The sequence below is a fragment of the Copadichromis virginalis genome, linkage group LG17 (assembly GCF_057382275.1).
Source record: "Copadichromis virginalis isolate Kocher_CV1m ecotype Utaka linkage group LG17, C_Virginalis_male_GT1.1, whole genome shotgun sequence".
Classification (NCBI taxonomy): domain Eukaryota; kingdom Metazoa; phylum Chordata; class Actinopteri; order Cichliformes; family Cichlidae; genus Copadichromis; species Copadichromis virginalis.
Window position 1 is genome coordinate 29,249,484 of NC_140634.1, and position 27,755 is coordinate 29,277,238.

The 27,755-nt window shown below is 38.9% G+C and overlaps 1 protein-coding gene across 5 annotated transcripts in view; it reads left to right on the forward strand.

The window, feature by feature from the left end:
• atp2b1a (ATPase plasma membrane Ca2+ transporting 1a) overlaps positions 1–27,755 on the forward strand; it is a 152,702-nt gene that overhangs the window by 108,993 nt on the left and 15,954 nt on the right. For 2 of the 5 annotated variants that reach the window (XM_085437804.1, XM_085437805.1), the window contains exons 1-7: positions 3,780–3,923; positions 15,047–15,530; positions 23,263–23,460; positions 23,675–23,932; positions 24,383–24,508; positions 25,748–25,909; positions 26,317–26,355. In XM_085437804.1, coding sequence (XP_085293930.1) covers positions 15,338–15,530; positions 23,263–23,460; positions 23,675–23,932; positions 24,383–24,508; positions 25,748–25,909; positions 26,317–26,355 — 976 coding nt within the window. In that variant the 5' untranslated portion in view covers positions 3,780–3,923; positions 15,047–15,337. Of the gene's footprint in view, positions 1–3,779; positions 3,924–15,046; positions 15,531–23,262; positions 23,461–23,674; positions 23,933–24,382; positions 24,509–25,747; positions 25,910–26,316; positions 26,356–27,755 lie in introns of those variants that run through there. The other 3 variants (XM_085437801.1, XM_085437803.1, XM_085437802.1) reach the window with 3 other exon arrangements.

Here is a 27,755-nt window from a genome sequence, read left to right on the forward strand (position 1 = left end):
TGTTGGGATGAACGAATAATCACGCTTACCAAAGCTGTGTTGCTTAACTTTTTTGCCTCCCCTGACTATCCGCCTCAATGCGACCATGTGTTTACCTTTAACCTAAATTATTAAATGAGGTTCTGTTTTGAGCATTTTTGCAATACATGCAAAAGTTACCCTGAAGGCAACGTCCCCTTTTTGAGTGCATTTTGGCATGCTTCATCATTAATGCTTACTCAAACAGCATGAACAAGACATTAGCATGCACAAAAGCTAATGACACTTGACATTTACTGTAGTTCACAAGATGCTCCAGAGCATATGGCAAATTTCCATCAAGAAACTGAGTCAACAGAGAGATTCAGCAACAGCTGTGGGGAAAATGATTGGTCTCCTCAATTTGAAAACTCAACATGGCTCTCAGAGAGTCCCGCTATTTGCATAGATGCAATTTCCTCAAGAATTAAAAACCAGGAGGATTTCTGCAATGGTTTGGTTTCTGGCGTTCGTAGACACACACGTGGTCATTTCCACTCAACTTTCAGGGCTAAACAATTCACTTTTGCCATTAACAACCTGCATCTAGATTGTTTCCCATACAACTAAAAGGCCCTTGGTGCGAGTCTTCATCATATTGCTCGCTTCTGTGGTCCATAAGTGTTTAAATGGATTGAAAGATTAAGTGGTTTCAAGTGAACAAGCACGGAGTGATGGTACGAGGCAGAATTCCAATTTATTTTCTGTCAGTTTTAGAAAAGACATTGCAAACATCATTCACAGCCTAGAAAGAAAACGTTATCATGGAAAAGCTTTGTTTTTTACTGACGTTTTGTAATGAATTCTAATGGTTTACAGTTAAAATATGCATGCATGCTTTATGTTCCATTATTCACAAAGGGTTGCCGCAGCATGTAAGCTCCGTGTGTTTTAGTTGGCTTTTTTAATGCCGGGTGCCCTTCCAAAAGGATTTGTGTTTCCTCCCAGGATCAAACCTGAGATCTTTCTTGTGAAGTGAATATGTAAACCACTACACTCTATGTGCTCTGCTTATACACATTAAGGTTAACGGTGAAATGAAAGGTTTACAGTTGATTAGCACAAAAACAGGAAGCAGGAAGTAAAGAGCTGTCCCCTCTAAAGATTCTTTCATGCATTTTTGTACAAACTGAACAATATCTTAATTTATGATCTTTCAGATTCATTTGCTACCCCTGAAATGAGCCAGACTGAACAACATGAATAAAGATATCCCCGAAAATCTTCAACTTTCCTCCAGAGCAGGCCAGCTGATCTACAGTCCTCATATATGTTTGATATGGATTGTAAAGATCCATTATGAATCTATATTTGCATTCCTACCATTACCTAAAGTGTGTCCTCTGGTTGAGATAAAGAAGAAGGGCTGATGCACAGACTGATGGACTGAAGAAGAGAGAAAGAGATGCCCTCGGGGGTCAGTGAATGACCTAACATTTGCTCTGGGTTGGCCAACACAAAGCACTGCAGGCTGCAACTTAGGAAGCCACCAAAACCACTGACAGTGAACTGCAAAAATGGCAGACATAAAAATAGATCTTGTCGCTTCTTTGGCACTATAGGGTTTAAAGGCCTGTGGAGCAAAGTCTGTGTGCCAAAGCTTGTTCACATAGAATAGAATAGAATAGAATTCAACTTTATTGTCATTGCACATGCACAGGGCAACGAAATGCAGTTTGCATCCATCCAGAAGTGCTTTAGTGATATAGATATATTACAATATATATTAGCAATAGTATAGATATGTAAGTATACTACAGAAATGGGTCTATTATGGTATGTTATAATGTACACGGTATGAAGTATGTTGTGAATATTCTATAACTAAGTATGTAAAGGCTGTAGTGAGTACAAGCTATGTACAGGCTATGAACAGGATATAAATATGAAAAACTATACAGAATATGAAATAAATAACTTTACAGAAATCTGAGATATACAGCTATACAGAAATGGGAACTATGCAAGTTGTAAACAGTTGTAGGATTAAAGATTATTGAATGTACAGAATGATTATTTACACAGAGCTATACAGTAACACATGAGGCCCGTGTTACTGCTGGGCGTACAGGGGAAAAAACATCAGCATCTAAGCACTGCTGCAGCTGCAGCTACAGCTCTAAAGTTTTAGAGCAGAAAACTGACAGCTCACAATGTGCGAAGGGAGTGTGGGAGCACATGTGAGGCACAGCCATCATTTAGCAGCTTCTGCGAACAACATTTTTTGGGTTTTTTTTTTTTTTTGCCTATCTATGCATTTTGACTGATTGTTCCTCATTCTGCTTTAGACTGAGCCATTAAAGTCAAATCACAAAGACATAAGGCCAAATGATTGCACAAGTCATCTTACATAAATCAAGTTGGGGTTTTTTTTCCCCCGGCTTCTTCTCTTCCTCTTTCTTTCCAAATCTCTTTTCTCCGCTTGACGTCTGTCTGACTCGGAAATTCTGAAATGATATTTTCCAACTTTTAATTTGCACACAAGCCTAAACACGTTGGACCTTTCTGAAGAGGCAGCTGCTGCCGTGCACTCAAGGCACTCATGTTAATGATAAATCCCATTATGTCCAGACAGCAAGTGTATTACACTGAGTTTTGACCCTGGCCATGGTTATTTTCTGTTTATGATCTACCACAACTAATCTTTCTTTTTTTTATTTTTTAAAGTATTGTATGCTTGTCAAATAGCAGTTTCTATACCTGACTTGGTTTGTGCAAAGTTCAGATGGGTTTTGCAATAACCACCTTGTCTGAATTCTGGATCACAGACTTTCTAATTCCAATTAACACCTTGCACTCTCTGTTACATAAAAAAAAAAACATATTAGGCAATTACAGGGGACTTGTGCTGCAATTTATTGCAGTACCAAAACGCTGTTAAATTTCTGTCACATCGGTTTAATGGCTCACATTGCTGTTTGCATTTCATTGACAGCTGCCCCAAGTAATAAGGAGGCTGATTGTGCAGAGTGTGTGACTCCCCGAGAGGACTGAAGGAATCGCAAAGAATACACGCATTGAATCTGGTGAAGAGAGAAAAAACGCACTACGTCATGGAAAGAATAACGTCAGGTTTGATTAGGCGTGAGGGGAAGAGCCTCGTGCAGCCTAGGTGGGGTTGAGTCGCCCGGACAGCAAAACCGATGCGTTTTCGTTACCTACTGTCTGCAGACTGCATCATATGATTGGGGGGGACTGTTGAATAATCCTGTTATTATAAAGCTACACGGGAGCAAAGAAGGAGTACTAGGGGATCATGACGTAACCGTTTCCATAGGCGACTGATATGCTGGCTAAGCCAATGGGAATCCACACCAGCGGTCCATACCCATCCTCCTTTTGACGTGCATCACATGTCCCTGGCGGTGTTGTGACAGAAATGAAAAAGGCGAGGCGAAATGGTTCACCTTGGTGTACTTCCGCCATCGTCGAGTTCCACTTTTACAACGTTATTTTTTGGTCGGTTGTCTCTCACGATATCCCCGATATCGCTTCAGCTTGATTTTAGCATTTTTAAATCATAGAGATGCAACAATACCGCTGTGAGACACGCACCCTTCATCGTGTTGCATTAAAAAACAAATAGGTGGTCTTGGTCTGCATCTGTTCTGTAATTAAACATAAAGAGATTATTATCTCAGCAGTCAGCCACGTGAGTTGCGGCAACATCATCCCGCTTTTCCACCGCACGCATGTCTCATATGATTTCCGGTCAAAGTGACATGGGTTTTCATGAGCTCGAGGGAGATAGGAACTATCTTGGCAGTGTGAGGTTTGCAGGCTTTGGTTGTGACAGCGCAGTGGGCGGGATTATACCTCAGATCAGGGGAGAGAGTCTAGTCTTTGGTGAGACTGAGGGGGAGTTAAAGAGAGAAAGGGAGCTGGGGTGCTCTTCAGAGGACGGAGTAAGTATTATTTTACTTATATTTTTCTCTATTAGCGCGGCAAAATGCCACACAATAATTGATCTTTCCAAGTGATTTTGGATGTTGCATGTAACCCCATAACCGGTTAAGGTCTTCTTTTTTGTGTGTGCACTGATCAACGAGGGCCAACCACTGTGGGTAGCTTGCCTTGGGTAGTTAGCGGTATACCAAGCTAATGTTAGCTATCTTGGAGGGATACTGACATGGGGCGGTTCGTTTTCCAACACAGGTAGCTAATCAGCCCGGGATGCTGCCAGATTTCATTCGCTTGTGCATAGTTTGCTTGGGACTTCTGCATGGCTCATGGCTAAGTTTTTAGACTTGTCAGTCTGTTGGAAGTATCTTTTGTGAATTTCCCCTCTTTGCAGTCAGCATAAGCTAACGCATTAGTGCTAGTTTGCTAACCGTGTACGCTAGTCAGGACCGCTGTTATTTTTTTAATAACATATCTGTTGGGCTGCACATTAACGTTTCGACTTGGTTGCTCCTCGCGGGGTCCCGCTGTTAAATAACACTTCAACTATGGACCTTAATATCTTTAATAGAAAGTTGCCTGCATTGCATGTTACATGGTGATATGTCATTCAGCTTGTCTAACGCCTCGCAGTTCCCGTTTTATATGCAGATACCTAACGTTAGTGGAGTAATACTGCTAAACGGCCTGGAACTATATTCCGCGAGCGCTGGGAGTCCACGCGCTGCGGTTGCTCAACACACTCAATACGGGCAACTCGGGGAACCCATAAAACCGCGTTAGTCATTTCTGCTCTCTGTCACCACAGTAAGCGTGTTTTGAACCTTCGTTTATTGACTAACATCATTTTCTGGGGTTGTCATTTGCTGGTGTCGCATTCTGTTGTCCAACACTTTAATTTGTACCGTATTCTGAAGACAATAATTTGACCGCAACTAGTAGGTTTTAATCTCAAGTCCCAATCTCCTAACCTCCTCGAAACAATTACGAGAAACCCATTTGAGCAAGTATGGCTGTTTACCACTCTTAAATGTCCTGGTATGGCAAAACTGTCAGGTTATTTCCGAACTAAGGGGAAAAAAACTGCCACTTGTCGTCCGTAACGCTACTGAAAGAACAACGCTTATTTCATACTTACACGGCAATAGAAACTCACACACTGACTGCAGCTCGTCTCTTTAAATTACCTTCCACTTGCCCGTAATGTATCTCGTATTTCTTAGGGCTTCCAGGTACTGCAAGATGATTACGTACGTTAACGTTACACTCTTAATCTTGATTGACGACGTAATATAGATTGGTGCACTCAGACATTACCTGCAGTATCCAGGTCGATGTGGAGTGCAGCCACAGAGCACCTTTTGGTGTCTAGTTGAAGGGATCACTCCTTATCCAATTAAATAGCACCCAGCTTGCTGCAGCGCCAGCAATGTCTTTCAGTGTTTGTATAATGACTTGTGATTCTACATTCTATTATTGTAGTTGTATGAAAAGACGCTGAACATAAAACTCGGTGACACAGAGCGTGCTAGTCACCTGTAGTAGTCATCTGTACTCTGGTCTTGTTAAATAATATAATGACAGATAAGCAATTACACGGATTTTATAATCACAATATCTTGCTGCACAATATTGTATTAGCTGCAATGACAGTTGCTGTGATTCAGTTTGGAGATATGTTTGAATTTTCTAGCTAATACTGCGTTAGAAGTCTATTTTTTTTTTTCAGGTTTAGCTGTGAGTAATGCTTCATTGTAGCTGTCTAGCGCAGCATATAGAAATTGAGTTTGTTTAATGATTCACTTAGATCATCAGTAACACAATCTGTTGCCTTGTCTGAGCCCTTTGAACTCAGACTGTTGCTGTCACTCAAGAATGACAAAAATATCTTTTCTTATTCTTCGCTGTGCCACCTTTTTTTTTCCCTAATGGCTGATTATAGACATTACCCCTCTACTTGAGTGACTAATATGAGTCAGTAGATATTTGAATACTTTTTTAAAAAAAAAAATTTTCAAAAAATTGTTATATTTCAGAGGGAAGATCACCTGACCTTTGTGGCTCATTAGTTCATTTGTAGAAAATCAACCTTTCAAGACCACACCTCTACGTCCTTTTCAGCGGTGCATGTTTTTTCTTTCTTTCTGTGCTGAAGAATGTTGTTCTCACCAATCTTACATGCTCCTTGCTGCTGAGATAACTGCTATAGCCACTGTGAAGTAATGCCGCATATCTGGTATACTTTCTTCCAGGCAGTTGTCGCCTGCCAAGTCTGTTCCTAACTCATCATGGATGAGTTCCTCTTACAGCTGCTGGTTCACATGTTCACTTATTTCATTGTCATGCTCTGCACTGCAGACAACTATAAGCCCAACATTAAGACAAATTACTAACATTTGTCCTTAGTGTACTCTGTAATTCTTCAAGTTTAATGTTTATAATTGCTAGTTTAAAGCATTATTTCACTGAGGTGACCACTGCAGGTCATTAATCTAAGGTGGCGTTAAGCCTCATGTAAACCAGCATGGAAAGCTAAATATAGTGTGGTTTTGAACCAGTGTCATGTATTCATGGTAACATTTACCAATGATGGCATTTTACTTATCTTTCTTACTGTGTGTGGATTGTAAGGTCAAGATTATTTCAAGCAGGGGTTTTAGGTTACAGGGTCTTTTAGTCATTCATTACTACTTGTTCATTTAAATCTTGTTTAACTTGGCACGAGAAACAAATTACACAGGTGTGACTACCAGTTATATGCTTCAGTTTTTAATTTCAGGAGATCAAATGTACTATAATTGAAGATTGGCAAAAGTTATTATATACTGGGATTGTGCCTAATTAAAATAATTGCAAAGCACGTGCTGCAAAATAGCCCTGAAGACTGTCAGAAGGTCTAAATATGCTACCAGTCAGTCTGACGGACATTTATGTTAGTTTTGGCATCTCTGCAACATGGTGGGCTCCATGGTTTGACGTGGCAATGATTAAAGGGACATTTTTAAAGTGGGCTAGATGATTTAACTGTATTATTATTATTATTATTATTATTATTATTTGTTCATTTGAACTTCAGCGTCATTGAGCTTATATAATAGAAGCATACTTCCAGACCTCAACTTCTCTCATCATAAAGCATTGCTGGTTGTCTTGGATGTTATCACTTGTGGCATACAGTATACAGTCCTGCTCTGGTGTAATCTTCTCTACACATTTAAACTGCCATTGTAGCATGCTCTGAAAATCTTGGGCAAGTAATATCATACGGTGGAGCCAATGAGAGAGCAATTCCTGCCTAATCAAGTCAGAGCAGTGTATTTGTGGGAAACAATCACTCCCTGAAATACCACTTGAATTTTTATTTGAATCAAATGCAATCATGTGGATCATGAAATCATTTGTCTGTTCCTTAAAGCTTCAAAACTTTCTTTCTAGTATACATTTTCACTTAGGCTATTTATTAACAGTTACAGCAAGTGGTTTCGTCACAATGAATGCAGAACACATGCATGACATGTGTTAAACCATAGCAATGCATTCTGTACCACAGTTTTTTTGTGAAATATATAATGCACAAGTCAACAATTGTGCATCCTAAAACTGAAACGATGGCAACAGCAATTTCAGACTGCAGCAGATAATGATGGGGCAGCAGGACCCCAGGCCACCGATCTGGTCTGTGGTATCGCACATAAGCAAGAACACAGAAAGCCTCTGATCTTCAAAGTGCCTCAATGAAAGATGCCTCATTTTGGAACATTTTCAATCCTATGCACATGAAATGCTATGCAAAAGCTCAATAAAACCATACCTCTTGCTGTGCATTTACATCTTTGACAGGAGGAAATTAGTAGAAAGCAGTAAAATTTTTATATTCATGTATAGTATTTCTGTGGCCAGTACTATGAAAGAAAAGGGGCATGTTTGATTTGATGATAACAAATTCTGTAGGTAAATGTTGAAATTTTAATTCTGAATTTGTCCAAAAAATTATTTATTTATTTATTTTTAACAGTGGGGGGTGGAGGGTAAGAATACAACTTTAACAACAGGACAGTCTTCCAGCACTCAAAAATACTCATGTGGTCAGTTTCTCAGTTTTACTTATTTAAATGCCCAGCTTTCCCCTCATTTATGTATGTAGCAACAATTATTTTTGACATGCTCTATAAATGTTAATATAAACAGTTTTGAGAAACCGGTCAGTCTTCATGTGCCTAGATGGCCACTATGTACTAAATTTTATAACTTGTCTGTTCTGTTGTTATGTAAGAGGTTAAAAACCGGTCTATAAGAATGTGTTTCACCTGCATTGCTTTTGTAAGACAGCGTCAAACTATTTGTTGGTAAATTTAAGATATTACTGCTTATGCTTTTCAAATTCGTACTGCTTGTTGTATAGCAAATTCTTTTTGTTGGCACAAAGGTTCAAAAAGAAAAGTACAACCTGTTCCTTAAAAGGTTTGAAAAGTAAATGCTAAATTTTTAATTGCTTAAAGTGGTCGAAAGTCTCAACACTAATCAGATCTGTTGCAAACAGGTTGGTAAAATGATTGGGTATAAAAACAGAGAGAGGCTTTTAGAAGTAACACAGACAGGCATTAACATCCTTGTAAAATTGCATTGGCAAATAGTTATAATGAAAACTTAAATTTAATTAATTAATTAATTTAAAATTAATATTTTTCAACATTCACTTGCAAAAAAGAATTTCATCATTTATGAAGCATAATACTATAAAGCACTGAATGGTGGTCAAATTTGTGCCCTCGGGCAGTAGTGCCTTATAATTGTACACAGGTCAGGGAAATTCACAACTAGGAATGAATCCACAAATGTTTATTGAAACTCTACCAGGTGGGGGTTAAAAAAAATGTGTATAGCTGGCTTGTTATCAGTACAAAGTTTTACATACTGCACCAGAATTTATTTTTTTTTTTTTTTTTTTTTGGAAATCATGTTGTTCCAAAAAACAATTTACATCTGCTTACCTACAAGACAGAACACACAAAGAAAAAAAAATGTACGAAGACTATATTTAATAATATTAGAGCACAAATAAATGTTTTTAAAATAACGCGGTAGTCTTAAAGTGTCCATAAATTGATCTATAAATATAATATGATAGACAGTGAAATGCATATATAAAATGTTATTTCTATTTATCCAGCAGCCTTAGTTTTTGGAGGAAAAGATGATTGTTTACTTTCATTTCAAATGCTGTTACGTGTCCTTCCATACATGCAGTAAAAGGAGCTGGAGAGGAAAAGCGTGTTGACGGTGACACCACTGACTGTGCGTTCTCATGAACTGGCAGCCTGACAGCGTTTGAGAGCTACGTAGAGGTTCCAGTCGGTGGGATGAAGTAGCACTCTCAGCTGCAAGCCACACAGCACAAGGATGGCTGGGTGTCTCTGCTTTGTACCCTCCACATTTACATGGCCTGACCCAGTTCGGCAATGGCTAGCAGTGGGGGGAGGGGACAGTCTAGGGGAAGCTAAAAATATCACCTCTCGCATTAGGCAGCTCCATTGCAGAGGGATCCCTAGAATTGCTATCCTTGACTTGCATCAAGTTGTTGGCACATAAAGGTATTCAAATTGCCAGAGGGTTTCCTTAACATGGAAACAAAGACATAAGTATATTTATGACACATCCATCACTATTGTCCTGTCTACTTGTTCCCAATTGCTGCAATCTTCTTTGTAGGGGATTCATTGTGACTGTAGTTTTGAATAGCCTTGTGATGTGCATGTCTGTAATTCTTGGGTTAAACCAGCACACATCCACCCTGAGTTATCGGTCTGCTACTGAGGCTTGGAAAGGGTTAACTCTGGCCTCTGTCATTCAGCCATACCATGCCAGCTGTTGGCTTGGAGATCCAATCACAATCATTTTCCACTGTTGTAACATTTGAGCTGCACTGCAACCCGAAACTGACCCAGGGCAGCAAATGTTGGCACTTCTTTCATCTTGGCATTGTTGCTGCATGTTGGGTTAGGGGGTGTGAATGTTATAGTAAGACATGGGGTGGGAGGTGCAGTGAATTACACTGAAAATTATAGGCTTGTCTTGAATAGTCCATATGGTGCTCGAAGCAAGTTAAAGTCCTGCCACTTGATGCAAGTACTTTTGAGGCCATTAACAAATTTAGAAAGTCACATGCTTTCTTTAGGGTACAAGATGGTCTACCCTGAAATTCACCTGTGTCAGGTTGGTGGGATTTGTGGACTTGATCTGGTACAAAGAATTCCAAAACTATCCTGACTACAGCTGCATTTACTACATAGGAAATAATTTCATCCCTGCAATAAAACAACAACAAATGACTTGCTTCTTGCTCTTGGCTAGTATTTTTCAGAGGTGAAGGAAACTAACGGGTGGGAATGCTGCTTTTCTAACATTTCTACTGATCTCAATTAGTACTAGAGGTGGGAATTGCCATACATCCCACGATACGATATTATCACAATACTTAACGCACGATACGATATTATTGCAATTTTTTTAAAACATTTTGCGATATTCAGATTCTGTACATAAAAGTAAACTTTATCAATATTCATTTTATCTAATATCAAAGTCTCGCACTCAGTCTTTCTCTCATTTCAGTCAGTTATATTGTTGACAAACTGAACGGTTTGTATTACAGTCTAGTCCAACTTAACTGAATGCAACCATCTGGTACAATTATAGCTATTCTGAACTATGCAATTTATGAAAACTATGCAGCCCATTCAGCAACTGAAGAATTTGAAAGTAAATTAAAACAAAATATAATTTTACATTAAATAAAAAAGTTTTAAACTTAATTAAAATAAAACATGTCTTAAATTAAAATAAGTAAACTGTCATGTTTATTGCTGCCAAAAAAAAGTTAAACACATTTGGACAGTGAAGGAATGTCAGGGTTCTTGCTCAGAAAAAGGAGCTGATCAACATGCTCTGAAGTCAGAGCATGTTGATCAGCATGTTCCAGTCCACAAAAACGTTTTTTTGTAACAAAATATCGATTTCTGCTGTCCCTGTATCGATACATTATTAGCAAACAAAATATCACGATACTACACAGTATCGATTTTTTTTCCCCCCACCCCTAATTAGTACCACATACAGGAAGGGAGTGAATCAGTTTGTTGTGAAGTTTTATTTTATTAATGGCCTGTAAAAAGAGCCATCAGTGTTTAGACGACAGTGGAAACACAGACAGCCAGCAGCCATAAGGAACCCAGTTTCTTGACAGAAATTCCTGGGATTAAAATATGTGTCATTTGCTTGGAATGGCTATTGCTGAAATACAATGTCACCTTTTTTAATATATAAATTTATATATTGTTTGACAACACTATAAAGTCTTGCGCTTTGAGTTTGGGGTGTGTATTCATGTCTGTGTATTTTGCCAGAGTAGATTGTGATTATACTCAAGAATAAAAATGAAAATGCCACATCAGGAATGAAGAGCCTAAATCTCTGGGCAGCACAAATCATGCAAAGGTGCATTTGTGTTACTGTTTGAAATGTAGAAAGTGAGAAAAAACAAGTAAAGTATCCCCAGTGTTATTTCCAGACATGGCTTAATGTTCCCGTGTACCCCCACTGGTGCCTTTCCTAATGGATCAGATGGCTGGGTCCAGATTCCTTGTGCAATGCAAGATTAGTTTGACATGGCTTTTAGTATAGTAGTGATTTCATATAGAAACTGGGCCCATCTTGTTAGATCTCAGCCATAAATCCAGTTTTGTTCCTTCTGAAATGAAGAAATCAATAAAATCAAACCTTTCCTAAAACAGATGTACACTTGCTATGCTTCAGCCTCTGTAGTTTTATTAGGAGGTTGCTTTCTCATCCGAGCTTCTCCAAGACATATTTGTATCAACCTGGTTGACGTGAATGAGCCACATTGTGTTAGTCTGATTAACACTGAATGGACAGCAGCCTCTCATTGGAATGGACTCTCCCATGTAGAGCACCATGGAGGTCCCTCATGCGACAGATAGTCTTAATTAGATTAAACAAAAGGCTTTTCCTAGGGTAATCAGTCAGTTGGCCCTTGTTCACTACGGCACCCCAGGAGTCACACAGCAGGGAAGCCAGGGGCTTTATGACTGTGATTTGTTTTTAAATTTAATTGTGAGAGACTTTCTGTTGAAATGGCAAAGGGACTGATGTAGTCTAGAATAAATAGGGGTGTTTAGTCGAAAAGATTTGACTGTAATGTTGTATTAGAAGCTCTTCATCAGGCAGACTAAACTTGAAGTTATTTAAATTATACTTATTTTAGTGTAGTAGTCATATTCAAGGGTAGCAGGTTCAGGTTCAAGTTACTTTATTTATACCCGTAGGTTGATTTGGTCTGCAGTAGTGAGTCATCCATCCTTGCACGCACATATTCAATACAAACAGAGACAACAGATAAGCGTAATACAAAACACTAAAGAAATTAATAAAAACATAATAATGAATTCACCTGGCATAGGATTGTAAAGCTATGGATTTGTTCATCTAAGTGAAAGCTGCTGCAGTGAAGCAGTTTTTAAACTGTGTTGTTCAACAGTTTGGGGCTAGAAATCTTTCTCTCAAACAGTGGCTCATAAGTTAGTTTGTCAGGTGGTCTGGCAATTTGTTTGAATGAGTTTGTTCTTTACAGATAAATGTATTAGACCTGACACCAAGGGCAAGGAGAAAATGGATTCAGTGAGAATAGGATTAAATGAAATCATCATGGTTGTATCATTGTGGAGTTTAGTTTTTTGCACACAGCTTCACAGTTTGCTTCAAAGTTTCGCTTTGAATCAATAATTGTTCTGAGATATTTCTATGATTAAGCACATTCCCTCACTCATAATGGACGTGATCTCTTGTGTATGAGTGCACTTTCTAAAATCGGTGATCATATATTTTGTCTTAGTTACATTTAATTGAAGACTCATTATACCTTTTTAACAAAATCATCAAGTACTGGGCCGTAGCTGATCCCATTATCCTGGAGCTGACTAACAGTAACAGAGTTATTCACATACTTTAAAATGGTCCTGTTTTCATACCTGCTCTAACACATATTTGTGTGCAGGATAAATAATGAGCGCAAGAGTGTGCATCCCTGTGGGTAGCCAGTTGAGGAGCAGACTTGATTGGATTTGATCCCATTTCTCCAGACTTTTTGAATCGTGTTAGTTAAAAAGTCAAGAATCCAGCCCAGAAGACTTTTTATTCAGGTCAAATTGCTCTCTTCTGATTAAAACATGAGGATTGGGCTGAAAGCTGAAAACTAGCACAAGGAAGTGTTTAACATGCAGGTTGAACAAGGTTATTGTGACATATACTGCTCCTATCTGTGGCCTGTAAGCAAACTGCATAGGGTCAAGGACATGCCCAGTTTACCTTAAAATATCGATTTTCATGTGGGTTTGTTTGTTTTAAGATTTTCATCATTAATTGGGAAAAGTAGATTTAGAAAACGGGGACTAAAACATCATCATACATTAGGTCCATGCTGTGCCTGTAAAAACCTATTTTTAAAAAAAGATTTATCAGGTCCATGAGACTTCTTACTCATATGGATCAGAAGGCCTGTTTCACATCCCTCGCATCATGTTAAAGTGGTGTTTATGTTCAGGCTTACAACACAGTAGCAGGATTTCTGGTATTGCAAGCAAGATGTTATTATGTATTCACTTTGTCCTCATGTATGATTCTATGAGCCCAGGAATTCTTCCTTAAATGTTCACTTGGACTCAAGTATAGACTGATTAGAATGTGATGATCAAAGGTTCTGTTGATTTTGATAAAATATTGAAGTAATCCCATTTTGTTTACAACAGGTCTCTGTGAAATCTTAATTTTACAAATTTGGCTGGATTGATTTTAAAGACAAGGGGCTTTATGCTCCTATCCCAAGAAGTGAAAAGTGTTACCTGATTTTTGTGCACTTATTTATTACAGCAGGGTGTAAGAGTTTGTACTGTTTTTCTATCCTTTATGGTCAGCTTATTTTCTCTCATCTGTCCCTGGTTTTAGAGTATGTGTGTATGTGTTCACTGTGTCCTCTGCTCTCTGTAAAGAAGTTAAGATAACATTACTGAAGTCAAACGTAACCCAATAATTTACTGTAAGTGCAGTAAAAGCTTGCCAACAAGCGTTTCTGTATAAAATGACAGGGGAGAATGGGCTGACTACGCAGAGCATACCTTCAAGTGCAAAGCAATAAACTTAAGGTAAACACCTGGTTTAATTGCACTAATCTTTTTTGCTCCACCTTGTAGCTATGGTCATTATAGAGAGATCTTCTGCCGTGCTGGCTTCAAGATTTGATATGCACTTTGTAATGTCTTTTCAACAACATTTGTATTTGAAACAGTGACTTTATGTTGTATCAGGGTCTGCTGTTTGTTTATTTATTAATACAGATAAGGTAGAAGACCAACAACAAAGCCTATTATTTATCACAATTCAAAAAATTGCCTTTCACAATCTGTACAGCAGGCAACATCCTTATTTATCAGATGAGGAACAGTTTATATTAATAGGAAAAACAGAAACATGAATTTGAATTGTAACTAAAAAGCAGATAGAAAATGGTCTTGTGGTTTATTGTGCTTGTCCATGAGGTCTGTTAGTTGGTTGAACTGTCATGCTTTGGCTTCAACATTGTTTAACATGGTTATTATTTTGTTATTGTTTGAATATGTTCTGTTTTTAATCACTTTATGCCTCATTCAAGTCCAACTCATGCAAGAGGCAAGAAAAATGTGTAAAAGTGTTGTTGAAGCTCTGTTAACAGTAGATAACCAGTACATAATGCTCAAGAAGCTTTAACCAAGAAAAAGAGTGCTCATTACTAGTCAAGAGTTTTATCTTGATGGCAAAATTATTTTATTGCAACTTAAGTAAAACTAATCAGAATCTCTTGCCAATTGATTAGAGGCAGTTCTGCTAATAACGCAGCTACTTGTCTCAGCTGCCTCCAGCTTGGTAGGTTATATACTGAAAATGAAATGTTTTCCTGGCCAGATATTAGTTAGCATAAGCGCTATGTCAGTAAATGAATTTTAACCCCCCTCTTCATGTAATGGCCCATTTTGGTGTGAATATTGACAAATTTCTTTTTATGTTTGCTCTTCTCTTCCAGATCTGGATGCATGGTGATCTCTGGCTCTGTGGGTGATCCTCAGTCACCATGAAAGAATAGGAACTCAGCTCTCCCAGGGAAATGGCTTGTTTCATAATATCCCTTCTACCTGGCATATGACTCCAGCTGCCTGTGAAGGGCCTGTTGGCTGTTTATGGGAACTGTCACTGTGTTCACACTCTTGAGGATTTAAGAATTTCCAGGACAGCCCTTTTTTTTGGGTGTTTTTAAACCCCTGCTGTCAAGTCAAAGCAGCAACACTTTGCAATAGACTGGGGAGGCAGTAAGAAGATGGCGAACAACTCGTACAGTGGGGTGAAGAACTCCATAGTGGAGGCCAACCATGATGGAGAGTTTGGCTGCACACTAAAAGAACTGCGTGGGTTAATGGAACTGAGGAGCGCTGAGGCAGTAACCAAAATTGCGGAATATTATGGGGATATTCAAGGACTCTGCAACCGGTTAAAAACATCACCAATAGATGGTATAGTAACACTTTTACTCAACATGATTTGAGTTTGATCATTTACAGCATGACAGTTTTAGTTTTGGGAATGACAATGTGGTGCACACATAGTTTAGGAGGTGTGTCATCCACATTATTGATTGCCTTGACATGACTTCCTTGGAAGCTTTCACAAACCAGACAGGTGGCCAGGCAGACTGGCTCTGACCTGGGCCAGTCCTGCTCTATTTCAAGGCCTGTGTGGATATGTCCCACACACCCTCCTTTTCTCCCTTTTCACCTCTCTGACTATGTGTGCAGGTTTCAGACAGACCAGCTGTTTGCTTGGGCACAGTACCAGTCTGCAGGCAGGTAAATGTCCCACATGTGGAGGACAAAACAGGACTCTGTAAGGCTTGGTAGTAAAGCAGTGACTTTCTCTTTTGTGACTGTCTTCTTCAATATTAAATTCATAAGCTAATAATTAGAAGAATTGGGGGGAAAATTCCATTTAGGGTATAGTGAAACCCAAGTAGGTTGCTTTTGATGGTGCCTATCTTTTCTTTCTTTTTTTCCCCTGCTACTTCTGTCTGTTTCCCTTTATAGACAGTCTGCCTAATCACTAGTATGACCTTGACTGAACTCTTTATTTGTGGGGATTTTCATTTTGATCCCAGATTAAAATGGCACCACATATTCACTGTAACAGTCCTTTGTATGCAGTCACTCGGTGCAAGGTAAAAGTCTCCTGAGCTTCAGTAAACCAAATAATGGTAAATACAAGCGTTTACAAAACTGCAAAGCAACTGTTATTTGAGCAAGTACCATTAACTTACTTTAATCCTTAAACGTTCTTTTTTTTTTTTTCTCTCTTGGATAATACTGCGCATGCCATTTGTGCACGGTGCAGTTTGTCTAACTCCCTTTAGATTTACTAAAGGCAATGGGCCATTGTCTAAACTATAATGAAAAATTGCTGAATAGGAATTTAGCTGCTGAGGGAGCACAAGTTGTCTAAACATGCATGTGGCTGTGTAATGTTGGTGAATATGGAGTCCTGTCATATTTTCAGCATGAGTGACATTGGTTGTTGTGTAAATTGTCCTCCCCCTCTGCTCAGCTGAGTGTATGCTGTAAAAAAAGAGAGAATGTGGTTAGTTGAGGCCCTTTAGCTTTGCATTTTTCCTTATAAATCACAAAGAAGTCCTATTACTGTATTGATTTGTATTTTAATAAATGAAAAGATAAGTTAGCTGAATATTAGGGACATGTTTACATTGTTAAGCCTTCATTTCAGATCTTTTTTTTTTCTTTTGTTTTGCCTTCATTGGTGTCCAGCATATCAACGGTCTTGTTTTTAAAATGCTTTTAAGATTTTCAGCTTGTCCAAAACGATGAGACTGAAAGCAAGTTACTTGAAGGTTTCAAAGGGAACAGTCACTTTAGCCCAATTTATTTCAATAAATTGGGCTAAAGTGGCAGGGTTTTTTTGGTTTATTTTTTTTTAAACAAGACTGTACTGATGAGCTTGACTACATCCCCATTCCACTTGGTATACACCCACTGTTTCAATCAGCACATTTGTCCCTGGCTTGGGAAATTGAGCCATCATTTAAGATTACAGGATCCTGACAATTGAAAAGGGATTTCTAATTAGTTGGGTGGGCATTATTTGAACCTCTGAAGCCAATCCTCTGCTAATCCTCCACTTCCCAAGCTCTTTTCATCCAAAGAAGTTTGAGTAAATGTAGCTGTTAGGAATGTGCACTAATGTCTTGCTCTGCTTTAACTAGTTTGCATAATCTAAGACTTTAAAGCCAGCTCCATTTGCATGAGGCTAAATGTAATTTATCGTGGCAGTACGACTGCTATTTTTCATGTCTGTACATAAGTCTTAATAGACCACCAGAGAGCTCCCTATTCAGTTGGATTTCAATTCACTGATTCAGATTGATTTTGATAATTAACATGCCAGTGCTGTGAGTTTAAAAAGATGTAATTATGCTTTCTCAATTGTGACAGTGAGAACTGCCAAAAGCTTATTCAGACAATGCACGAAAAATGGTTTTTGACAAATTTTAACCCTTAACCCATTTGTCACTGTACTGTAGTGTACTAAAAAAAGAGGTGGAGGCATTTAAGCTAGAAAGGGTTGATGTCTTTTTAGATGGCAAGCGTTTTAGTGTGTGTGCTAAAATATTTTCTTACTGAGAGAGTTGAAGGGAGCGATCTCGCTAATACACGTAGCTGTCTGACCTGGTTTCACTTGTACATCATTTTTTACTTCCCCCCCGTTTCATTTTTGCTTCTGTTTCTTTTTTCCCCACACCGATAGCATAATTAGATATCATAGTCAGCAATAACGTTTCAAAGGAAACTCTGTCTTGTATATGCTTTAAAATATACTAAATGCTCACAGCAGCCCTTCAGCTTGTGAAAATGGTGCTATTGTTCTCTTTGGTATTTGTGGGGACTTAGTCAAGCCTAAAAAAAACATATAGTGATGTCATCTTCGCTTAGAGATGGAAGTTATTACAGTTGGGGCAAGAAGGTGTTGAGCTGCAGTAATGGGTGTAGGTGATATCATGCCACAGTATATAACAGTTGCTAAAACCACAGCATTTTTTTCTTCAAACCAAGTAGCTTATTTTCTTTGCATATTGAGACTCATCAAATTGTCATGGCCACTTTTAAATTAGTATTATTGGCAGTAATCCTCACAGTTATCCCTTGTTCACTGCTATTTTCACATTGTCTGATACTTGGGTCCCAGGGTATGCATCCAGTTGATCTAATTTATAAAATCTGACAGCCTATTTGTATCTGTCAGTTTGAACAGGAAACCCCCTTATTCAGTGTCAAGGTTCGGACTGTTAAGTCGTAGTCTTTCTCTTTGTAATTCAGGAAGCCTGCATATCTTGTCTTCATGTCTAAATTCAAAGTGATATGCTGAAGCGTTTTGCCTGGGAGTGGTTATAACAGCTCTCAGGCTTGGTTTGGTTCAGTTCAGCGAGAAATTAGGAAGTGTGCTGATACACATGTAGTCATTTCTGGCTTGAAAACTGATACATGAGCACAATTATTTTCCTGTTTTGCTTTAGTTACTAAAGGTGTGCAGAGGAGTTCTGTTTCATTTCAACCCAATTCTGTAAAACTATGGAGATATTGATTTTCTAGTTAGACACTGTGCCTTTTGTTATTTGTAGTCTCAAAATTTCCTGAGTGATGTGATGATGGTACTTTGATCAACATGTAGTACCACAGATTTCTATTTTTTAGGGCAGAAATTGGATGATGATATCCTTTGAGAGTCTCAATGCTCAGTTTATTAATCAACGCTGTCTTAGAGCAGATAAATTCCTACATGCAGCAACACCTAAAATCCTCTCATGATTTTCTCTGAAAAGGCTTTTGGAAGAAATTGTTAAAATGATAGTTATGAGGGCTGTTATAAACAACCCTATTTTAGTGTTTTTTATAAGAGAAAGAGGCGTGTAAAATTACAAGAAGTGGAAATAGGTTTTTGTCTGTTGAAGAGTGTGAAGTGGACTTTAGATTCACACAAAAGATTATCTCTGCAAATTTACACTGTACCTGGAATTGGTGTTACTTGCTGTCACAGAGAACTGCGGTCCTGGAGACACCTGCTGTTGTAAGAGCTGCCATATAGATGGTGGTTTAACAGATGTTTAGCTCTTTCTGTTGCTAGATTGCGTCAGTGTAATGGTAGAGGGCATGCAGTCAAGAAACTGAGATTAAAGTTTGAAGATTGATGAGGTTTAGTCTGTCAGCATATAGTATAGCTGAAATGCACTCCTTTTCTTTATTGCCCCTGTAAGCCCCATGGCTAAAAGTAGGCCTTCGGTCAACAAGCTCTATCTACAGGAAGTAAAACTCACAAGGTTTCCTTAGATTAATCTAATTTGGAGAAAAAGGCAGGACCTTTATGTCCAGATGACTCTGGTTCTCTCACCCGCTCATCTTTCCACGGCGTGCGACAGCTGGCTGTCAGCTCTGGCTGCTTGTTGCTCTCCCTATGGCTCCTGAGGCACACAAACTTGCTGCCGCCTGGGGCTCCCTTGCACCCGTAGACATCCCAAAGTGGAAGCAGGCTGGCAGGGATGAATGGCTTCTCTTGTGAGAAAGGCTTGACATTAAAAAAAAAAAAAAAAACATCCCCTATTTAGGGCCTGACTCTTTATTTATCATTTATAATTATTTTTATTTTTGTGTTTTTATTTAAACTTGAAGGAATCATTGGTTAAAAAAAAAAGACATTAAAAAAAATCAATCAGTATATGGTTTTTAACATGACTATTCATCAGTATTGTAATCTCAACTATTTTGATTACTCCTCTTGTTTCAATTGCAAACTACCTGTCACTGTCAACTAAACTCTAAAGTGATCTTACCATAGTAGGTTATATTAACTATTATACATACAATATTATTATATTATATTAACAGGTAAAATACCATTTAAGGTCTCGATTACTTTTCTCATCCTTGAGAATCCATAAAACTGCTAATTAATTTGACAAGGTGGTTACCTGCTCAACTAGTCGGGAATGTCAACCACCAACTAATCATCATGATGAAGCACGTTAAATGTGGACGGGGCTTAACTTAAGCAGAGGTGATGGAAATCCCATAATCCAGTTATCCTAATTGGACTCAGATGTGCTTCATATTATATTAACGTAAATAGGTTGATGGTTAACCTTTTAGCAACATAAAGAATCTTTTTATACATTTTACTCACAGTAAAACAGTTCACCAGGTTTGATTCGCCTCCTTAGCAAATTAATCTACAAAAGGTTGTACAGTGAACAATCACAAGTCCTCTTTTCTTGATTGTGTGCATAAAAACGCAAGTTTGGAATTATTTCTCAGGCTTAGTTTGTTGAGTCAATGATGCTTAGTTGTGGTTCCCATCTCATTTAATTGTGACAGACCCAGGGTAAAGGTTTACCTTGACCTCTTACTGATGACTGCAAATGACAGTACTCAGATGGGTCAGCTTGCACAAGCATCCAAATTAAATGGATGCAAGAGGCCAAGGCCAACCTATTTTCTGTTTGTGAATCAAATGGAGAGATGACACCTTGATCGGCTTCTGTCACTTGTATTTATTGCTATAATACAAAGGGAAAATGTGGTGTAAAGTTGAGTGGGGTATTAGCTGTCAGCGTGTTTTAATTAGAGGCACAGAGAATTAAAGGAGATGGTGAGAGACAGCCACGGAGCAGCAACAGTCAGCTTTGCTGGATAAACCCAGTCACTATTTTTTTTTTTAATGTGTTGTGCTGGTGGTGAGTCATTCTTCTCACCTCTTTTAGAAAAGTATGTGTTAGGTTGTAATGTCAATTAACCATTTAACTAGTAATACAGGATTATTTTCTTCTTTACACAAGTTTTTATTGACCTGCTTGGTGAGTAGGAATGAGGGGAAAAAAACGGCAATACCCTCTTTTAATTAACTCGCATCTGAAATCAATGGAAACAATTTGGAATTTTATGAAGCAGTTCACTGAAGTCAGCATTTTTTATTGTAGTTATTTATTTAAGTAATTTATTCAGGAGTAAAGTTTAGCCCAACCATTATCCTACTATATTCACTGATTATAATGAATTGGCAAGGATAAAACACAAATCAACTGTAAATGTATTTAATTCAAGCCTTTTTAAAAAAAAATGTTTTTAGAGCCCAATTATGTCATCAGTTAGCAAACTGACACACACAAAACAAATATCAAGGTTTATATTTTAACAGGAAAAAGCATTTACTTTGGGATTTGGTGTTAATGTTAACTCAGTTTTCTGATATTTTATATGCTACTTTATTGGCATTAGACCTATTCTAGATTATTAGTGAAATCTAGAATTGGTGGGACTACCATAACTTGATGGAAAATGAAATCAACACGATGTATCACTTTTATATCATGATACATATCTGTTATTTAAAACGTCTTCATTTAAATAAGGTGTTTATTCCCTGATCAGAGTACATTTCCTAGAAGCAAAATTTAAGGTCTTTCAGTCAGGTCTTTGTACCTGCATGATGGATGTGCGTAAAACACTCACAACATCACTTGCAATGAATCCAAAGTATTTCCAAACTCTTCCAGAGAAGAGTCTACAGAGATTAAATTCTTAATTCAACAGATATTTGGTTATGAAATGACCACAAATGACACGTCCATTCACTGTTCTTTCACCCAGGGCCCAACAAGGGCCTGGAGTTTGCACTGCTCTCCAGGTATTCAGTTTCCTTTCGTGGTCCAAACACATGTATGGAGTTAGGTTAATTGGTAGGTGTGAATGTAAGTGTAAAAAGTTGTCTTTCTCTCTGTGTTAGCCCTGCAACAGACTGCCACTTGCCCAGTGTTTACTCTGCCCCTCACCTTATGAGAGCTGGGTTACGCTCCAGCTGCCTTACACCCCCGAATTGGATAAGCAAAACAAAATAGGGAGGGGGTAAAATCTAAATGGAGAATTCCAGGAACACATGAGTGTATAGAACATTATTGTTGAAACAGTAGTTAGTCTCGGTGTTCACACACAAAGTGTTGGCCTGACAATGACGTTCTAAACACAATAAGTGTTGCTGGAGTTTTGACTTCTCCAATATTAATAAAAAAGAAAACCCCATCAGAATCAGCAGTTTGAACTGTCTGTGCCTACAGCATGAGATCAGAAGAACAATGTATCTTATTGTCTGTGCTCTTGTCACTGTGCTCAGTTTCCAAGGCGGTGTCATGGTTTTTATTATGCCTCTGGTCTGCTTGTCTGTTTTTCTGTCGTTTCCTCTTTCTCTCCATGCCCTGCTGATCCTTTTCCCTGTTAATACGCTGATACTGCCAGGACAGCTTCCGTTTAGCCATCAGCATCTCTACTCTTTAATAGTCTCGGTCCTTTACACCCTCACCCCCGACCACCCCCGCCCACCCCCATCTGCCTGTCAGTAGCAGTTTCACACAGTCACTCCTCCCCAGCCCTCAGGCCTGCTCCATCTCTTTCCCATAAACACACACACTCTCTCTCTCCATCCAGTCTGCACCCCCACCCACACACAGCTAGCATGAATAGAACTGAAAAACTGTCATGCATCATCAAATGTGCGAAGGCCCTTTTGAATATTTGACTCTGCCTTGAATGTTGAGGCATTTGAATGGGTTGCTGCAGAAAGCTCCTTCTCTGTACACATGGATGACTGGGTCTCAGGGCAGCCAGACGTGTAATGTATCAGAGAGATGACTCCATAACGTGACAGTAGTGTGTGAGTATAGGCACCTGTGAGTCCATAGCTGATTCAACCCCTAGTCAGTTGGTCATTGTGTTGAAAACAGCAGTTTTGGGGGATTAGATTTGACCATAGTTTTCACATTCCCTGGCGTGTCTGAAAGAGGTGAAAATGTTTGACATACCCACAGAATGTGTCATTGTTTGCAGGCATTGTGTCCTCCACAGTGTCCTGTCAGAAATGCTGAATCCTTTTGGAAATTATGCTTTTGGAGGCCTGCTGATGAGAGCACAGCTCACTGACTCTTACTTCAGTGAGACACGCTCCCCCCCTGTGAACTGCAGCAACTCACCCATCTGCGCTCCAATTTTGTGACACATAATTAAGGCCTTCTCTTTCTTTTCTTTTTTTCTGATGTGAATAAATATTTCTTGTTTTGTGTGAAATTCCCTGATGGGTTTAAAACTAACATTTTATGAATTAACAGGTTTTTTTTCTTTTGTTTATCTGTCTTTGCCTACCTAGGTCTAAGCGGACAGCCTGCAGATATTGAGAAGCGGAAAACAGTGTTTGGGGAAAATCTTATACCTCCCAAAAAGCCCAAAACGTTCTTGCAGTTAGTGTGGGAGGCACTACAGGATGTCACGCTGATTATTCTTGAAGTGGCAGCCATAGTTTCACTAGGCCTTTCTTTTTATAAACCTCCAGATGCAGAGAGAGAAAGTAAGAAACCATTCATTACATTTATGTTTTATCTTCTTTTTCTAGATATTACTTATGTTTGAAGTCTTAATTATGTCTCTTGTTAAATATATTTAGTGATACTTGCAGTGACATGTAATGATGTGATGGCATTTATTTTTCTCAGAGCCATGAGGTGATGTGTTAAGTTTATGCTTTGTATGTTAATGTTTTTTTTTTCCCCATCCTCCTTCAGACTGTGGAAAAGCTGCTGGTGGTGGTGGGGATGAAAATGAGGCAGAGGCGGGGTGGATCGAGGGTGCCGCCATTCTTCTGTCAGTTATCTGTGTGGTGCTGGTAACAGCATTCAATGACTGGAGTAAAGAAAAGCAATTTAGAGGCCTCCAGAGCCGCATTGAGCAGGAACAGAAATTTACTGTTGTCCGTGGAGGACAAGTTATTCAAATTCCTGTGGCGGAGATTGTGGTTGGGGACATTGCACAAGTAAAATACGGTAAGAGCTCAGTTAAACATAAGCCTTTATTTGATGGTTAAAAAAAGTCAATCTGTTAAGAATGTCGATATATTGTGGAACCTATGTTTTATTAAGATGTTTATTATATGGGCCATTAAGAAAACAGTACTGCACATTTAGGTCATCCTTGGTTCAAGGTTTTAGTTTTAGTTCATCACAGATTAAGATGAGGATTTCTCTTCAAGTTTAACTTTCCTGGTCGTGGGAGGAACGCAACAGCCAGCTCACTAATGATTTAAATCCATAAACCAGTAAAAAGAACATTACTGACATAACCACTAACCTCTGAAGAGACGAGCACTAAAGTGTTTCACATGACTCGCTTAGTCATAGAATCTTTGAGAGCCTGTGATTAAGGCATCAATTTAAACTGTTACTAAGATGTTGTTTCTCCAAATTAAAGGCTTGTTTGGCTTTGTAATGTTTCAGGTGACCTCTTGCCTGCTGACGGAGTCTTCATCCAAGGCAATGATCTGAAGATCGATGAAAGCTCACTCACAGGGGAGTCTGACCACGTCAAGAAAACACTAGAAAAAGATCCAATGCTGTTATCAGGTAACATGAACCTCCTTCTCCTTTTACTGGTTCGTACTGGGAAGGACCGAATTTTCAGAGGTTTTATAGATTATGTTGTCCAATATATTGAACTGCTTTTAAAAGAAATTTTCTGGAATACTCATTGCACTGAATAAATGATCCAAAATTTTATTGAAATCAGTAAGAACAGGTGATCATCTGGATCTTCATAAATAAACTGTTATAATCCAGAAATTGAAAATAATTGACCATCAGATATTTGTTAGCATTCAGCTCAGCATGAAACTTGTGTTCTGTTGAAAACATGTTTGAAACTGAATTGGTTCCTGATCTTGCCTCTCAGTGCCGGAAGTTATCAGCCATTCAACATTTCCAGCATTTTTTTTTTTTTTCTCTGTCCATCCTATGTCCCCAACGCCCTTTTAAATACAGTTCATGGCTTTGTCACGAAAAACGTGTATAGGGAGAAACACTTTTGTTTAGTTCATCTGGCTCTCTCCTGGCACACCTTCAAGGCACAGGAGTCATGTGTGTTTGTGTTTTTATGCGCTGCCTCGCTACTGCTCTTTGATTTCCCTTAGCACGGCCCGTATCCCTTCTCACGAATGAAAGAAAAGCATCTTCTAATTAACACAGGAACCTTTAAATGCTTTCCACTCCTCGGCTGTCAGAGCCTCGTGGGTCTCGCTCCTTTACTCCGACTTTAGCTTGTCGTGTTTTTTTGATATTTGATGTTTCTGTGTGGGGTTTTTTGTTTTTGTTTTGTTTTTTTTTTAAAATCGTGTCTTAAGAGGAATGGAGAGCCAGAGATGCAACACTGTTACAGCCTCTCAGAATTCCATTATTTCACACAGACTAACAATTGGCTTTTGATTAAAGGCTGTTGATTAAAGGTTTGGAGTGTATCTGCAGTAGTGACTTATTCTTTCTGTACTTTCAAGTGCACTATTCATTTGTATTTATTGCCTGCAATTGAAAACCTGCATTTAGTTTCTCGTGTGTATATCATCATACTGCTTGAAAGCCTGGCTAAACCACCTTCTCAACAAAGGAATCTAGCGTAAAATTTTCACTGAACCAAAATGAAACATTCAAAGGAACAAATAAAGATCGGCAGGGACAAAGCTGCCACCATTGTCAAAGCTGCCACCATATGACTGAAAGAAGTCATATGGAAACAAAGACCAGGGCATTTATCCTAGGTACTGTTTCCCGATGTCATTTACTGACACTTTGTTTTCCTTCTTCTGTTCAAAGGCACCCATGTAATGGAAGGCTCAGGGAAAATGTTGGTCACTGCTGTGGGTGTCAACTCTCAAACTGGAATTATCTTCACTTTACTCGGAGGCGGGGAAGATGATGATGACGACGAAGAGGAAAAGAAAAAGGAGAAGGAAGAGAAGAAGAAACAGAAAAAAAGTCAGTATGCTCCTCTGCTTGTTGCCCTTATAAACTCAGCACAAACACAGACACACAAAGAGCATTGTCTTTACCATTAGTTTTATAATCTGCAGAAAAATGTAGTTATAGCAGGGTTTATATGAATGCAAAAAGCACTGATTTGACCTTTGTTTATATAAAACAACTTTTAGAAGTTGTCAGAGGGTCACAGTAGACGACTTATTTTCTGCCAACCAAATCGGCTATTTGTAGCTCATCTTATGTATGATGGTAGAGTTCTCCTCATTTAAATCAGTAATTTGAAGAATGATTGGTCTAATTACTGTATAAAGAGACATTTATCAGTATTTTCTTATACGATTAATTAGTTTATTTAATCCTTAAAAATCCTTATGTTCCTAACTCTGTGTTGCATTCTTCTACAGATAAGAAGCAGGATGGTTCTGTAGAAAATCGAAAGAAAGGTGAGTAACTTGCCCACACACAGACTGACATGCTTAACCACATGTAATTGCCATACAGCTTAGTGCCTACATTTAGGTATTAGCCTTTAGCTTCATCAGTGGGTCCCTCCCCATTTAACAGTCCTGAGGGTAGGTTACAGCCCCAGTCTGTTAATAATTGGCCACCATAATTTCATGCAAGTAATGAGGAATTACATATTTTTGCATGACCCTATGTCAGCATATACTTAGTACGGGCTGTTCTTGGCTCTCCATTGTACTGTCTGGTCCTCCTGTCTGTCTCTCTCTCTTCTTTTCTCGTCCTTCCCTGGCACATTGCACTTCGAGCAGCAGGTGCTACTGAATCCAGTTATAGCGATTAGTGATGAGGAGATTAAAGCCATGCAACAATTCTGGGGCCAGAACATCTGCTTTCCCACCCATCTCTCTCTGACTCTCCCTCAGGCCCCCCTCAATTTTAATTTCTATTGATGTCCCAGACTGAACTATTCAGAGTCAAACTCTGAGACTTGCACTGGTGCAATTTCAGACCGATAACAATGATAATGAGACTCTTTAGTGGTAACTCAGCCAGCGAGCCAGCCTTGTTCTGCTGGGACACTATGATCAGTAGTGCTTGGGTCTGTGACCACAACCCTGGCGCTGGTCCCTTGTGCACAGATTCCCTCTGCCTGCCAGGAATCAGCAGTAATCCTTTAGACTGAGATTACACCGACCATGTAAGTGCAGAGCAAGCCACAGTCCACAGCAGCTGCAGTAGCCCAGTGCTCTTGCTTCCTGCTGCATGCATTCGCACACAATACCGTGCTATTGTCCATACCATTGTACCATAAATAGAGCCTTTAGTATCCCCAAATTGGACAAGGGCTCCCCATGCTTTAAAAGAATTGTGTACTTTGTTTAAGACTTCAAAATGTTACGAGAATATTTCAGTTGTCCTGCAGGAAGTGCCATAGCGTCAGTGCCCAGGAAAGCTAATGATTTTATCATGGTGCGTGACATGACAGAGACCAGCCCCTGCTGGCCTGCCAGCTGCCTCTTCTCCTCCTTTTGGCATTAGAGGCTTTGTGTGTCCAAGGTTACCTAGTTAGATGTGGGTATGGTATTCCCATTAGTTCTGCAGGAACAGAAAGTGGCCCTGAGGGAGATTGAGAAGGGAGGTTTATGGGAATTTACCTGCAGAAGGAGGAAGAGTAGGAGATGCCTCAAATAGATCTGTCACTAGCTAGGTAACCTGTTCTTTAAACCTCTTGGCGGAAGTATGGTAAATAATTCAAAATCTTTCAACTAACTTCTGTGCCGTCAGCTGACAAACATAATTACAGTGACATTTCCACAGTTCCTGGGATAACAGGGAAGCAACAAAGCATGCTATAATTTTGAGTGATTTTATTTAATCA